Genomic DNA, 15037 nt, shown 5'->3' on the forward strand with positions numbered 1-15037 from the left:
TCTAGTGGAAGGTGTCCCTGCCCGTGGCAGGGGTTGGGACTGGATGAGCTTTAAGGTCCCTTCCAACCTAAACCATTCCAAGATCTTCTACCCTTACTGCACACGCAGCCCATACTGGCAGATTTACATGTCATAGTATACCCTGTCCATAAGTTACTCAATTAAATCCTTCTGGAAGACAGGAGGAATTTTACCTGCATAAGAAATGGAAGCTCCTTTCCAGGACATCATTTGGAGGCTGTGTCGAGACCATTGTCCTGCAGGCACAGACTGCTCATGATGGCAGAGAAGATGCCTTTTGGCTGCACAGCACCACATCAAGATTTATTTTGAGAGTCATACATGGCAGCTGCTTCCTGCTGCTAAGACCATTGTTGCTACCACATGGGACCTCCAAAGAGTGGAAATTCGGCATTTCTCTGTGCCAAGATTCTTTCTCACTCTTCTATATCCCTCTCTACCACCTGATCCAGCCACATGAGCTGTGGAGCTGCATGAAGTTTAGGAGTTAAATGCAGTCAGAGAGTTAACTGCAATCACACTTTATGTGGAATAATATTTACCCAGTGTGGTTGCAGGATGACTAACAGAAAAATTAGTTCCTTAAGGCTTCTAAATCCATTGGAGACATTTGCTGGCTGTTGTAAATCAGAGCTCAGACTAGAAATAACTTGTATGTTTTTAGTAGCTAGAGTAATTAACAACTGTAACACATTACCATGGACCACAAAAATTTCTCCATCAGATCAAAGCCTGGAAATTCAGGAACTTCCTTCTAGAAAAGACATCCAGTGTAATATGCAGCCTCTGGGGAATTTTACCAGCAGATTGCTGAACTGACTGTTGCATACAGCATCTGACCAGTTAACCTTTATATTCTTTCTAGATTTAAAATTCAAGAACCAGTATTCTGGCAGAAAATATGTTGGTCTAAATTCCTTGGTTTAAAGTATTTTATGTCACTTTGCTTTTCCTTCTACTAGTTAACCAGCTGGGCTTCCACTACAGATTGAATGAGATTTTCACAGGACTACAAGACAAGCAAAACATTTATTTTTAAACAAGGGAGCCAGAGTTATTTTTATCATCATCGAATAACAGAGAAATTCTATTTTGAGTTCACAGTCGTCTTATGAAAAGAAATTGAGATCAATACATATTTTTTATTATTATTTACTATTTATTATTAGTTTGGGGAATTACTCTACTTCATTCCCAGAAACATGCACTGTTCTCTTTAGCACTCACAAACATTAGCCTGTCTTTATCAGAAGGCTTTGCTTCACTATGTGGATGAAGTTACAGGTTTAACCTCATGCTATGTGTTCATACATGTACAGAGGGGTTCAGTCAAATTACCCTTGAAGTTTGTATGGGTGAATCTGAATATGCTTGACACCCAACATTTTGTGCAAAGTCAGACTGCAGTCTGGAAGCTATGAGTAAACTATGAGACTCTCAGAGCTCAGGGTTCAGAGTTCCCTGCTTTGCACCATTTCTATGTGGATATCATCTCTTTCCTTCTCCCAGATTATTTCTTTTAAATGCAATTCCTTGAACAATGTAGCTCCACTACAGCCCAGGAACAGCAACATACTCTTTGTGTTAGAGCACAGTATGGATAACAGACCAGCACAATACTACAGTGATCCACATTTTTCCAGCACATGGCTCCAGATAAGCTTATTTCACGCTCCTTTACCAATTCTCCTTTGCTCCAGTTGTCTATATTCCTCTGCAGTTTTCTTTCACTATGTTTTTTCTCTGGTAAATAGTAAATAAGGACATCCTGTATTTTTCCTTTGAGCATGGTGCACATGATAAGGCTGGTGAACACATGGGCAGTACAAATATTTGGCTAGTAAAAGCACAGGCACTGTTTTCCTCTGTCATTTACTCCTCTGCACTCAGTTCAGGATGTTCTGGGAAGTTTAGCAAGGAATGTTTACTAGACTATCTTGGCTCTCCCTTCTATATCCCCCACAGAGTGATGGTCTTAAATTAAGAGCCTTCTATTACCATTATTTTTAATGACAATATAAAGAGCAGGCAGGAATTCTGCACTAGCTTGTGTCCTGCAACTCTTTAAAAGAGGAAGGAAGCATTTAAAAATAATTCACTATTTTGTGACAGAAGGTTACAGGGACAGTAAATAAGCATTTTTCCAAGGATCAGGAATAAAAACAACTCTATAAACAACCTGACACACTATCCAAACCTGCATGTGCTAGCAATAGGTCATCGAGGCACCTAAACACATCTACTTACAGCACAAAGAAGCTGCCACTTAGAAAATCCCAGCAAATCCATACTGTAAGATGCTTCAATGAGCACAGTAGTTAATGTGTTAATGTTAAATGTTATCCATAGCTGCTGAGTAATTATTCATATCTCAAAACCGTCACTGCTCTCACAGGCTCCTACAGACACTGCCACATCAGCTCCTGCTCCCCAAACTTCTCTCCCAGCCATTCCAGCCAGGGCTCAAGTGTTTATAAAGTGAAAGCCGAGATGGTTGTGCACAAGATGGCAAAGCGGGAGACAAGCCAGCACCCATCACGTGCTCCTGCGCCCGCTCCAGCCCTGTAGAGAGCCTTGAGCAGAAGGACAGGCAGAGGAGCAAACACGAAACAGAGACCTTCAGAAGCCAGCAGTGCTTGTGCCTCATATAGTCAGCCAATCCCTCAAATAAACTTAAATTACTTCATTTTTTGCCATTAGGAGAAAGTTTGCCAGTGATGCTTTATCATCCAAGAGAGGGTTTGGGGTTCTTTAATTTTGGTTTGGGTTCTTCTACCCCCTTCATGCTCCTCACTAAGAAATCTTTGCCAGTGTAATCATTTAGCCTAGATCAAACTGTTGACAAACAGAGCAGCAATTTGGGCACCTACGTATTTGATATGAATGCCCACAACACCAAAGACTGAAAATGGATTCTTGTACTTGTTTGCAATAACAGAAGACAGACTCAATCTATGTTTCTAGAAGAAAGGAGCTTGGGAGCAATTTTGCTTTACATTACAGAACAATTTCATTGGCAGCTGAATTACACAGGTAAGAAGATCTCAAGAAAACCAATAAACATTGTAGGGAATTGCCTGTGTTCTAGTTATGGTTCCAGTCTGATCTTCCTACACACTGCCCATCCCTTCCCCTAATATAATCCTGTACGAGCAGTATAGGGGGTGGCTAAGAACCATAGCATCAAGGAGCGGCAGCAGGCGAGCTGTGATGGGGATCATCTCCTAGGGTTAGTAGCAGAGCTGCTCTAAACCTGTCACCCCAACTTACCTCCCCAGCATACAGCACAACTTCTCCCAAAGGGCCAAAAACCACCCGAAAGTGGTGGTGACGAGTTTAAAGCTGAGCAGCAAGGAGACAGCCGGTATTCCTAGCAGGGAGCCTCGGGTGTGGGATTGCTCTTCCCTGCTCTTCCCTGCTCATCATAGTGGCAAGAAGTCAAAGCCAGATGCAGTTTTCCTCACTTAGAGCTGTGTGGGTTTTGTGCAAGCTAACCATTCAGCATTCATCGCTGAGGAAGAGTGTGTTTGTCTGCATCCATCACCATCCTTCCCAGAGAGGTGATGCTCCTGGGGAGGTGCACAAGCAGCATGCAAACACACTGCACAGGAGCATTTGCAACATCCGTGCCATCCTCTGCACAGGCTTCCTGAGGCGAACACTGGGTCATCTTATTTGATTTTGGCTGAACACAGTCGGTTGTCACAATCACTTACATGCCTGCAAATTTATTAGCGCTTCCAAACATAACCAGTCTATTGCGTCCTTATCTCCAATTATTCCACATGCAGGTCTGTCAACGTTTGTGTGTGAAGAAGTGGGTCTTTTTTTGTCCAGGTTGCAACAGAAGACAGATTTAATGATGCAGACATCAGCAACATAATCAGCAGCTTAAAACGAGCCATTAATATCAGTAAAGCAACTGCAAGGAAGCTCATTCCCATAGACAAGTTAGATGCACCTATTTCACGAGGATTTTATAATCCTTCATAAGACCTTGAGCCTGCAGTCTGTTCTCCATAGACTAACACCGGCATTCCTAGGGTCTATCTTAAAACTGGAGTTTTCCAAGTTAGAAAACCAAACATGCCTCCCACCCAGAGCACTTCCTCTACTTCACAGGAGCATGGCAATGCTTGCTCAGGCTCTGGGGCTGGGTCATGGCACAGAGGGGCACTGCTGTGGCTGTGCACAAGGGGCCTAAGAAGGGACCAGGACAAGCACAGGCAAAAAGTACTTTCCCCAAGTACTTACCCAGACCCCAGCTATTTTGGGGAGGTTCCCACACCTGATGTGGTTTGCTTGCTTGGTAGCCCTCAACAGATCTTGCTTCCAAGTTTTTTCCAGCCTCCCTTTGAGCCCACCCAAACTTTTGTGGCATCCCTTGCCACAAAGCTGCACAGATGCCTCCCTGATTCTTGATGAACCACTCCCAACACCCTTCCCCTCCTCCCCGTTCCCTTAAAAAGCCCCTGGCCAGGCCCTTCTCAGAGAGATTTTAATGTGCAGGTTAACAAGGAGCCTTGTTACCCTCCTGTGACACCCAGCTACTACGAGGGGAGATGTCCATCAGTCTTGTTTGCCCATCTGCCATTAGCAGAACAGGGCAGAGCTGCCTCCCTCCTGAGCTGCGATGGCAGCCGATGTGCTGCAGCACTGCATTTCCCCCTACCATGGGGACTATGAAGCCATTTTAGTAAGACAAATGATGTTGCTGGGGATTTGACCTGTCCCTTCTATGAGTGCCCATTTCATAATCTTATTGGGGAAAAAATTAATAAATAACTTTAACAATGGCTCACAGAGATTCGTTCCACTTAAGCATCACCCCCCAAAAAAACTCCTTGTGAAAAGATGTTAATCTTTGCATGAGAGTGTGCCAGTTCAATTCAGCTACGTCAGTCTGCCTTTATGCCCCATGGACCTGTTAATCTGAGACAGATAATTCACTTAACAGAAGACTTCGATACTCTGCTGCAGTGTCTTCATGAATTACCGCACTGCAATTCCACCCCCTGATTGACCTCAGAGCCTCCAGCCTCACTGCTGCCCAACAGCACAGGCACATCAGTGGATTTCTTTCTCTGGGTAAGGCAAGCCTAATCAATAGGATTTGATCCTAATCAATAGGGTTACTAGTTTAAACTGAATGGTGTTTGAGCCATTAACCAGAGAAAATAATCCAAGTGATGCAAAGCACAAGTTTTATGTATATGCAAGCCATACTGCTTCACATGCTGCTGGAAGGGCCAGTTACTGCCTGGAGGGTGTAGTGACTGCTGGAAACAACCTGAAACTCAACTGTGTCTCAAATCAAGTCTTTGGCATCAGCTGAACTCTTAAAAAATAAAAAAAAAACAAGGAAGGAAGCAAGACCTCACACTTGGCTACACCAAGCTGGAGAGGGCTTTTGACAACAACATGTAGGGACAAGGGGGAATGGCTTTAACCTGCCAGAGGGGAGACTGAGATGAGCTCTTAGGCAGAAGTTCTTCCCTGTGAGGGCGCTGAGGCGCTGGCACAGGGTGCCCAGAGAAGCTGTGGCTGCTCCATCGCTGGCAGTGTTCAAGGCCAGGTTGGACACAGGGGCTTGGAGCAAGCTGCTCTAGTGGAAGGTGTCCCTGCCCATGGCAGGGGTTGGAGCTGGATGAGCTTTAAGGTCCCTTCCAACACAAACCAATCTGGGATTCTATGATTAGTTTCCTAGCCTTGCCATAGCAGCAGGGAAAGGAGGTTTCTACGCTCACCTAGCCTGCTGTGCTGGCCCGTTGAGCTGCAGCCCACAACTGCTCCGAAAGGGTTTGCAAAGTGTTTCCTTGCAAATGCTTCTGAATAAAAGCACAGATGCTGTTTATGCTGTTCTCCAGCATCTCGGTGCACTATATTTTTTAAAAATGATTGGAATCAAAGCTCTCATTCTTTAATTAAACTTCATTTAGCTGCCAGCTGCCTGGGATCAAAATGGCTTCATGTTTTGCAACTCTTAATGAGGATTGTTATTGGATTTGTAAACACATAAACAACACCCCCCCCCTTCCCCCCCAAGTCTTTGAAAAGTGATAAATGAGAAACGTGGCTCAAGCGTTAAGATCTGCATCTTCACTTGTGTAATTGTAATGGAACAGATCCTATTCAGCAGATAATCACATTATAGACAAAAACTGGGTATAAAAATACCCTGCAACTGCAGGATCAAGATTAGGGGAGCGGCGAGAATTACAGCTGAGGGAAAACAGTAATAAAGCAATATCTGTCATTTTCCCAGAGTGGGAAGGGTCACAAGCAAACACAGGCACTGAGAGCAGGCGTTTCCCACCCCAGCCATAGAAAATGAGAAGTGGATGTTGTGGCCCTGAAACTCCTTGAAATTACAGCAGGAATTGCCACTATTCTTTCCCAATGATGCATCTGTTACGAGAACCCAGCAGCCTCAAAACCCAGCCTGGGGATATACTGGACGTACCAGGCAGCCACAAACTATCCCTTAGCTAGTGGGACCTGGGGGATGCAGAGCGCCAGTGAATGGATCAGGAAACTTAGGAAGAAAACCTGAACCCGGAGCTTTGGCTCAGACCATGCTGTAGTGGCACAGCCAGCCTTCCCCTGCCCCATCTTTCTAACCAGGGATGCCAGCTGAGAAAGAGGGGAGAGGCAAAGTGGGGAAACATCCCTCCCTCCCTTCACTTGCAGCCTGTATGACTGCATTCAGCTCTCTGAACTAAATCATTAGCCTGCAGTACAGCTCTCATGCTCTGATTTCTATCATCTACCTTCACCCTGCCTCTCAGCAGCAGTAATTAGGCCTCGTGCAGGGTACAGTGCTCCAGACCTACACCCTTCATGGGACGCCGGGGCCGGCAGCAGACCCAGGGCAGCCTCAGACATCTCCACTCATTACTGAGCTACGCCGCTGCCATCGGTGCTATGGTGTCAGACCTTCAGTTCTTTAACAGCAAAAAAAGGAGTCAAGTCAAAATATAATGAGCGTGCCCTCTTAGGAGATGCTTACTTTGGTGGGGTTTGATCTGTGAATATGCCCCTTTTAGAAGCTCGGGAAGAGAAAATTGGATTTTTACCTCTGGATCATGTTTCTAATGGCAGATGCCACAGGTTTGAGCATCAGGTAGAAACATGAAAGGCATCAGATTGTGATGCCAACCACTCAGATGTCAAACAGTATTTCTAATTGGGGTCACAGATACAGATCTTTGCCCTTCTTTCAGCTGCCGCCTTTGTGCCCGCTCCTACGTTTGTTTAGGCTTTTATTATCTCATGTGATCATCTACATCTAACTCCACAGACAGTGCAAGTTCAGAGCCAGGAAATAAAACTGCAGCTGCCTTGAAACACTCCTACTCACCATAAAAACCCTCCCATTGCCTGAGAAGACAACGATCTGAGCAGACCAAAAACCCGTAAAACAAATAAAGCAGCACACTGCACTCAGAAAAGCTGCCACGAGTGACTTTGATCCTGTGTCTGCTACCATCCACCTCCAGCAGACAATGGCCTCTGCTTTCAGGACAGGTTTGTTCTGTGAAAAGGTTAAGACAGGTCCTGCAGGCCAGAGGGATGCCCAGCAGTGGTCACCCTGCAGTGACACCACTTGCTGCTGCTCAGGACGGTAACAAAGGTACAAGCTCCAGGGCATCCCACTTCACTGGTGGCTCATGCTGGGCTGCATTTACCTACACACCAGCCAGCATCTTTCCTTGTTGGCTTCTTATGCTGCCCTCATACCTGCATCAGCTCCTGCCACGTCTTGCCCCTGCACAGCTCTCAGCAGGCACAAAGCACAAGTTAAGTAAGTGTGGTGGTTAATAATAATGATTGGCACCATTAGCTTCTGCTGCCAAACTCCAGGAGTGGAATGGAATTAAAATTGCAGGAAATCAAAATATCCCTCCATTTACTGGGTTGCTTTTTATATGGAGTGCCCAAGGCATACGGAGGAGCCATGGGGTCCCCTGGATGCTCACAGCTCTTGCTCCAGAGTTATACGCAACCTGTGGAGCATCAGCAGGATCAGTTTGTACTTACTGTGGGAGTTTCCCACCATCCCAAAGGCATCAAAGCCTCTTTAAGCTGACAGAGGGGAGATTTAGATTGGATATTAGGAAGAAGCTCTTCCCTGTGAGGGTGCTGATGTCCTGGCAGAGGGTGCCCAGAGAAGCTGTGGCTGCCCCATCCCTGGCAGTAATCAGGACCAGGCTGGATGTTGCTTGGAGCAACCTGCTCTAGTGGAAGGTGTCCCTGCCCATGGCAGGGGGTTGGAACTGGGTGAGCTTTAAGGTCCCTTCCAACACAACCCATTCCCTGATTCTATGAAAATCATAAATAGTGAAGAACTTCATCAGATGGAAATATTTTCCTTGTTCAGAAGCTGGTTAAACTCAGGCAACCAAAATCGCTTCTGTGCCTTTCCAAGTCTGGGGTGGCAGGAGGCCAGACATGAGAGGTCTTGGGGGGGGATCTCGCTCCTTGGGGAGCCTGAACCCTCCTTCCTGCTTAATTCAAACCTGCTTCTGCTCCAGAGCCAGCATGACTCTGGCGCATGGGTCTCTGATGCTCACAAGGGCTGGTTCCATCTGTCACTGCTGTAGTTTGGTACCACTCCTCCAGCAGCTCTGTGGGTAGTTTTATGCCTTTGATCTAAATGAGATGAAGCATTAAAACATTTCAAACCTCTTGGTTTCAAGCAGCGATGACACTAAGGGTTTTATTGAGCAGCCAAAGCACAGCAAGGGCTGTCCAGGGGTGCCCTCCTGCACTTACTCTTACTTATAAATGCTATTTATCAATAATATATATAATAAAATAAGTACTTTTAAGAGCAAGGCAACACTTTTTATTTTTATTTAAAAAGGCCTTGATGGCAGGAATATAGTGTAAAAATCATTGGAAAAACTAAAAGGCATTGATACATATTGGAATATACACTTTTTACATAAATTACATTTATTTATTTATTCTTTCATTTGAGGTTCTTATTCAGTATTGAGGTCTAATAGTTAATAGGTCCTGGGATCTGGACGTTTAGACCACCATAGTCTAACATGTACATGTTCATGGGCCATTGCTGAAAGAGAGGGAGAGAAAAAGAAGGCAAAAGTCTCTGTTAGGACACAACACAAAACCATGCATACATCAAATCTCTGAGATGTTCCAACACGGGCTGTTGCTCCCACTTTCCAAATTAGAGAAAAGAACCAACCCCAAACCAAAACACCACCAGCAAAGCTGACAACAAAACCGTCTAACTTTAGAGTTCTCTCTTGTAAAAATTACTCTTATTTTTTAAAAGCATTTGGTATCATCCACAACCAAAGCCAAGCCCTGAGAGGAGCAACTGATGCATCCCCCTATTGCATTTCCTATTTTCACAGGATTGATGTGGGAAAGCCCTGAGGGGTGGTGGGTGCTTTGCTCTGCTGACCTCTCCCAGCCAAACCCAGCAGGCAAAGGCAGCCCCAAAGGTGCGTCCCCTCCTTCTCCAAACCTGGTTGTGCTATTTTACATCACACTTAATAGTGTTTGTCAGGCAGAGGGTGGTGGTGTCAGTTCGAGGAGAGCAGAGAGCAGCATCCTGAAGCAGAAAGATAGGCAGGCAGTAACCCCCCTAATATTTGGAAGGCTTTACCACAAGTGAGATCTGATTTGTTGATGTCGTAGACTCCATATTGGAAGAGGAGGAAGAGGAAGAGGAGGAAGAAGAAGATACTGAGTACCCTTCGGAAATCCTCTTCCGCTTCCTTTTGGGAACGCTGGTGTCTTTGTCTGCAAGGAGAGGGAAGGCATGAGGTATCTGAGCCCTGCAAGTGGAACCCATCCCATTGCTCCAATCTTGTCTCCCACTGAACATCCCCCTGCATTGATCTGTTGTACCACTGTCAGTGACACAGACCGAGCCTCCACGACCTGGCACAGAGCTGCCATCTTTCCTCAGCAATGGCAAAGAAAATCCACAAAACAAGTGTATCCCAAACTCCAGCAGTTACAGAGCCTGATATCTGACAGACTTGTGTCTGTGCAGAGTGTTTTGGGACCATGAAGGTGCCAGCTGTGATCATACGCCTGTATATATCTGCATATATGATATGCCCATATATATCTGCATATATAAACTGTCTCGTCCACCTCTTTTTACATCACATTGTAGGCATGCTCTGCCTTGCCAGCTCTCCCTTCTCTAGCCACCTATTTTCATAAAACTAATAAGATCCTAATTATCTCTGGGGTTGCTAATTCTGACACATTTGATTAAAACTGGCTGAGATTTATTGGGGAGGATAGGACAGAGACAAACTCATTCCCAGCGATCACAGAAACCTTGTTTCCTTAGAAGCTCAACTGCTAAATGATGGCTCAAATTAAGGGCTTTAACTAGTGAATAAATTGCTCATGGCGAGTAAATTGCTAATGGGAAAGGGATAATCAAATCCTGCAGAATATGCTGGAAGTTTGGAGTCTAACAACTCAGTCTCCCCACAGCTCATAGAAGAGGAATTGTTTAAAGGACGGTTTGCTCCGGAACAGATGCTGAGCCTGCATGTTCTTTTTCCAGACAGGATCTTTTCCTCAGCCTCCCCTGGGGATCCCCATCACTGTTTGCCCTTATGTTCTCTCTGCCACAGGGCAGGGAAAGCCACAGTTATTCCTTAGCCCTCCCCTTACCTGTTTGTTTGGCCTCGGTGCAGATTTCAGCAAATGGCCTGTGTAAGAGACAAGGGGTGAGAGCAGGTGGACGCTGTTGTTTCTCCTCTATGTCCAGACCCCAACCCTGAGCTGCCTCCTCCAACACCCCCCTGTGCAAAGGGGGGACATGGAGCCTCTCCACTGCTCCCCAGAGGTAAGAAACCTGGAATAACTCAGCTGAGTCTCTGAGCCATCCCACTATCTGCCCCCATGTTGTGCCCCTTCCCAGCATCATCATCTCAAACTGCACAAGAACAAGGGGATAAACTGGCCCTGCTAATGCTTTGCTGTGCCCACCCATGGCCAAGCATCTCCATGTGGCACAGAACAGTGGATGCTGGGCATGGAGCAGGGGATGGAGCAAGGGATGGAGCAGGGAATGGAGCAGGTTGTCTGTGGGTACTGGGTGGCTTGGCCGTGCTCCGGTGGCCCCGTGGTGACTTACCCCACTCCTGGCTGGAAAAGTAAGAGCAATGTTTAAAGAACAGAAACCTTCCCTGGTTGCAGAGCTGGGGGAACTTACTGGAGCTGGTTTACAATCACCATCCGGATGCTCTCCCGTGCCTTCAGGATCTTCTCCAGCCGATGGATGTCATAGGTATTGGGGTTTCTGAAAGGGATATCGTCTGGCAACCCGGTAATCGCCATAGTGTCAGGACTGTCCCTGATGAGTTTATAGGGCACCATGACAGGCCGGTTCAAGCCCAGAGCCTCTCCTGTAATGGCAGAGCAGAGGATAACGTGCCAGCTTTACCCCACAGAGCTCCGGATCCAAACAACTGAAGGGCCAAGAGCCTTGGGAGGACTCTGGGAAACCATAGCTGTAGTGATGCTCGACCTTTGCTGCAGCCGCATCCTACCCAGCTGTTTCACATCTGCCTGCCCAATTTATGGCATGCGCCATTAGTCTCCGCTTAGGATCCTGCAAGGAGCCTCAGGTGTGGGCTGTTTTACAGCACCAGCACTTGGACACCCATTTTTCCTCCATGCAGAGCACATCCATCACTATGCTTACACCAGCCCATAGCGGAGCCAGCAGCACCAGTGTGGAGGACAGCCCAGGAGAGAGGGCAAATGAGACAGATTTGCCCATCTCTTCTTGCCTCCAGCTGGCAAGAGATTTGGGGTCACTGGGGTAGAGATCAGATCCATTGCTCACCATCGCATCACATCCCTCCTGCCCATTTTTTGAATCACTTTGGCCTCCACAATATCCTATGGCAGTGAAATACCACAATATAGAATCCCAGACTGGTTTGGGTTGGAAGGGACCTTAAAGCTCATCCTGTTCCAACATCCTGCCACAGGCAAGGACACCTTCCACTAGACGAGGTTGCTCCAAGCCCCATTCAACTTGGCCTTGAGCACTGCCAGGGATGGGAAGCCATTCCTTGCTGCATTAAAACTACCTTCTGCACAATTTAATCTTACTGCCCACCTCTCTGGGTACTCCTTTAGTTCTGCATCGGGGGAGCACTAAACATCCCTTCTGTACAGTCCTGATTGTAAGAGCCTGCTCTCACCTCGCATCTCTGCAGTCCCCAAACCTGAGCTGCCCCTCAGTCACATTTCTGGCTTTCCTTGCAGGGAGCTCACCCCTGGAGCCCACCTGGCATCTTCTGCTCCATAAACAGTGCCAGGACCACAGGAGTGCAGGGATCTGCTGTGGGCTCTGCCCCCACATGTGGTGAGTGCTGCTGAGCCAGGGTGGATGGGGATGCTCAGAGCATGGGCAGCACCTTCCCCAGGAAGCTGAACCCGTATGCTGGTACCTCCAGCAGATCTGCCCCCACAGCAGCTCATAGCCCACGTAGTGAGTAGCACCCTGAAATAAACAGTCTGTGGGCAGGGTGAGTAGCCTTGACAAGGGGAGACTTGAGAAAGGAGGGAAATGGCATTCCTTGCTGCTCTGCTATCATTTCAGCTATTTTCTTTCTCCTTCAGGCAGTTACGGAGGGAGGCAAGACACCACACTGAAGGTGCCACTGAGCTGCCATGGCCCAGCTCCACAGCCCTGGGCAGTCACAGGTTGAGAAATGACCCCCAGCACTTAACCAGCTGTGCCCAAACAGCAGCGAGGGGACAGCCACGAGCAGTGGTACCACAGGGATGAAATGGTGACACCACCTGGGGCCACGCATCTTGCAGCTGGCTCCATGCAGCTGCTGATCCCACTGTGCCTGTTCCCAGCGATGGGAGGGAGGAGGAGCTTGCTTGGCAGCACAAGGAGCCTGCAAACAGCATTTTCAAATCTTCTCCAGTCTCCTGACCTCCTTTCCTACTGCGGCTCCAGCAATCTTTTCCCCAGCCACACTCACTGCGGCTCCAGCCTTGTTCCCAGCGCACACACCATGGCTCACACCAGCTCAGGACAGCATCAGGACTGACAGCAGACTGCACAAATCCTACTCCTCGGCTGCGTTTTCCCATCCTCCCTCCCCTTGCCAAGGATGAGCTGTCAACAGGAAGGTCACGGTCCCACCTGTTGGGAGCGAGACATGGAACGTCCCTAGGGACAGGCTGTAACGTGAAGCAGTGGGATGAAACCTGCGCTGCAGCAGGCTGCCGTGTGCCCAGCCTATAAATAGAGGTCTTCAGTCAAATTAATTTTAACTCTGGCTGCTGTCAGCAAAACCAGACTGGTTTGGTGATGCGTGAGAAGGGAGACTCACCGTATTTTTCATTGAAAAGCTCTTTCACTTGCTCCCGGAGAATCACCTTCTCTCCGAGCCTGTTGGCATCGTCCTCATCTGCAAAGCAGAAAAAGGACAGAGAATAACATATCCCATTTCTTTCTGAGCCCCTGGAAGCCCCATCCCAGGACCATGTCTCTCTCCCTCTGCCCCAGCCTGGGGATACCTCAGAGGTGGCTGCACCTTTTAGAGCCGTGCAGAGCAGCTATAAAATGCTGCCAAATCTGCGCTTGCCACGTGCTGCCATGGCTGAGAGCATTTTACATCCACTTTGTGGTGCTGTAAATGACTGCAAAAATATGCAAAGCAACGGAGACTCAGGCCCTCAGTGCCACAAATGCTCCCACAAGTGATATCAAGGAATGAGATAGCACTTTTATAGCTGGGCTCCTAAGTACAGCATTGTTTTATAATATGCCATATAATCAGCTTGGCTTTACTAGCTTTCTTAATTATCCTCATCGTGCCGAACAATTTCCTCTGTTCTCTCATTTCAAATGATGTGCCTATGTGTCTGGAGATATTTCTCCTGGCTATTCAGCATCCTCAGGGGGCTCCAGGAAAAATTGCTGGGGGCAGTACTGGCCCCCTTTGATGCTTTCTCACCCCTGCAGGCATAAAGCACTAAGTGAATGAACCCTATCTGCCCCTTTCTGGGGTCACCCCTCCAGCCCCAAGCTAGCCAGGGTGCCCAGCGCAGGGCTGGCGCAGTGGGGTGTCCTCCCAGCAAGAAGGGATCACCACCACAAGCCTCACCACACTCAAAGCAGGCATTTTGACCCAGGCTGGCATGGATGGAGATCAAGGATGGTTATTTACAGCACCAAGGTCAGCCCTGCAAACCTCAGCATGAAGGATCTGAGCATCCTCTGCCTTGAGTCTGCAGCTACTTGATTTGATTTTGAACAATCACATGATTTTGGGTCTAAGCAAACACATGGCTTGCAGTTTTGTTTTAAATACAAGGTGAAAACCTGATGTGAGTCCCTGCCTGCACAGAGCCCAGCAGAAATCACATCTGGCCTTGCCACCCCACCACTGAGGGTGCTGCAGAGAAGCTGGCACTGTTCAGTCTCCACACCCTGCTACTGCAGAGTATGGCCTCAAAAATGGCTCCTCTCCACCTGGACAACATTAATTTTATCAGGATATAACTAGGGAAAGGAAAAAGGAGAAGTTTCTGCAAAAGAACCTCAGGGCCAAGTTGTGCTTCAAAACCAGAAATGGCAACAAAGCAGTTTGAATGGGAGGGAGCAATAAATAAATCAGAATCAAAATCACATAAACGTTGCCAAGGAGCCCTGGTTTCAAGAACCAAGACCTTGCCTTGTGGTTCTGCTCGTGAGGCCATGGCAAGCCAGCGGGGCAAACCCTGTGGGCTCCCTCTGTGACTTCCTTGTCATTGATGCTCAGTTTCTGGGCTGTGGATACACACCCATGCGGATGTGTAGATGGTAGCAGACAAAGAAACACCAAAAGTCTGTGTTCTCACTCGTTTAGTTCTCTGGGGCTGCAAAATGCAGCAGCTCTTTCCCTTCCGCTCATGCCCCGAGAGACCCAAGTGCAAGAAATGAGATCCCAAGGGGGTGTTTTTTCCACCTTGTGGTGGGCAGAACTCCCTAATTTCC

At 47.5% G+C, this 15037-nt stretch overlaps 1 protein-coding gene across 6 annotated transcripts in view; it reads right to left on the reverse strand.

The window, feature by feature from the left end:
• Positions 1-8713: 8713 nt before the first annotated feature.
• Positions 8714-15037, reverse strand: part of GTF2IRD1 (GTF2I repeat domain containing 1) — a 63348-nt gene continuing 57024 nt past the window's right edge. For 5 of the 6 annotated variants that reach the window (XM_062632170.1, XM_062632180.1, XM_062632154.1 and 2 more), the window contains 5 exons: positions 13389-13466; positions 11240-11432; positions 10696-10733; positions 9662-9798; positions 8714-9100 (listed from right to left, as the gene is read on the reverse strand). In XM_062632170.1, coding sequence (XP_062488154.1) covers positions 9026-9100; positions 9662-9798; positions 10696-10733; positions 11240-11432; positions 13389-13466 — 521 coding nt within the window. In that variant the 3' untranslated portion in view covers positions 8714-9025. The remainder of the gene's footprint in view (positions 9101-9661; positions 9799-10695; positions 10734-11239; positions 11433-13388; positions 13467-15037) is intronic. The other variant, XM_062632189.1, reaches the window with a different exon arrangement.

This window comes from Pezoporus occidentalis, unplaced genomic scaffold (genome assembly GCF_034315485.1).
Source record: "Pezoporus occidentalis ecotype Australia unplaced genomic scaffold, CSIRO_AGI_Poc_V1 ctg110, whole genome shotgun sequence".
Taxonomy (NCBI): domain Eukaryota; kingdom Metazoa; phylum Chordata; class Aves; order Psittaciformes; family Psittacidae; genus Pezoporus; species Pezoporus occidentalis.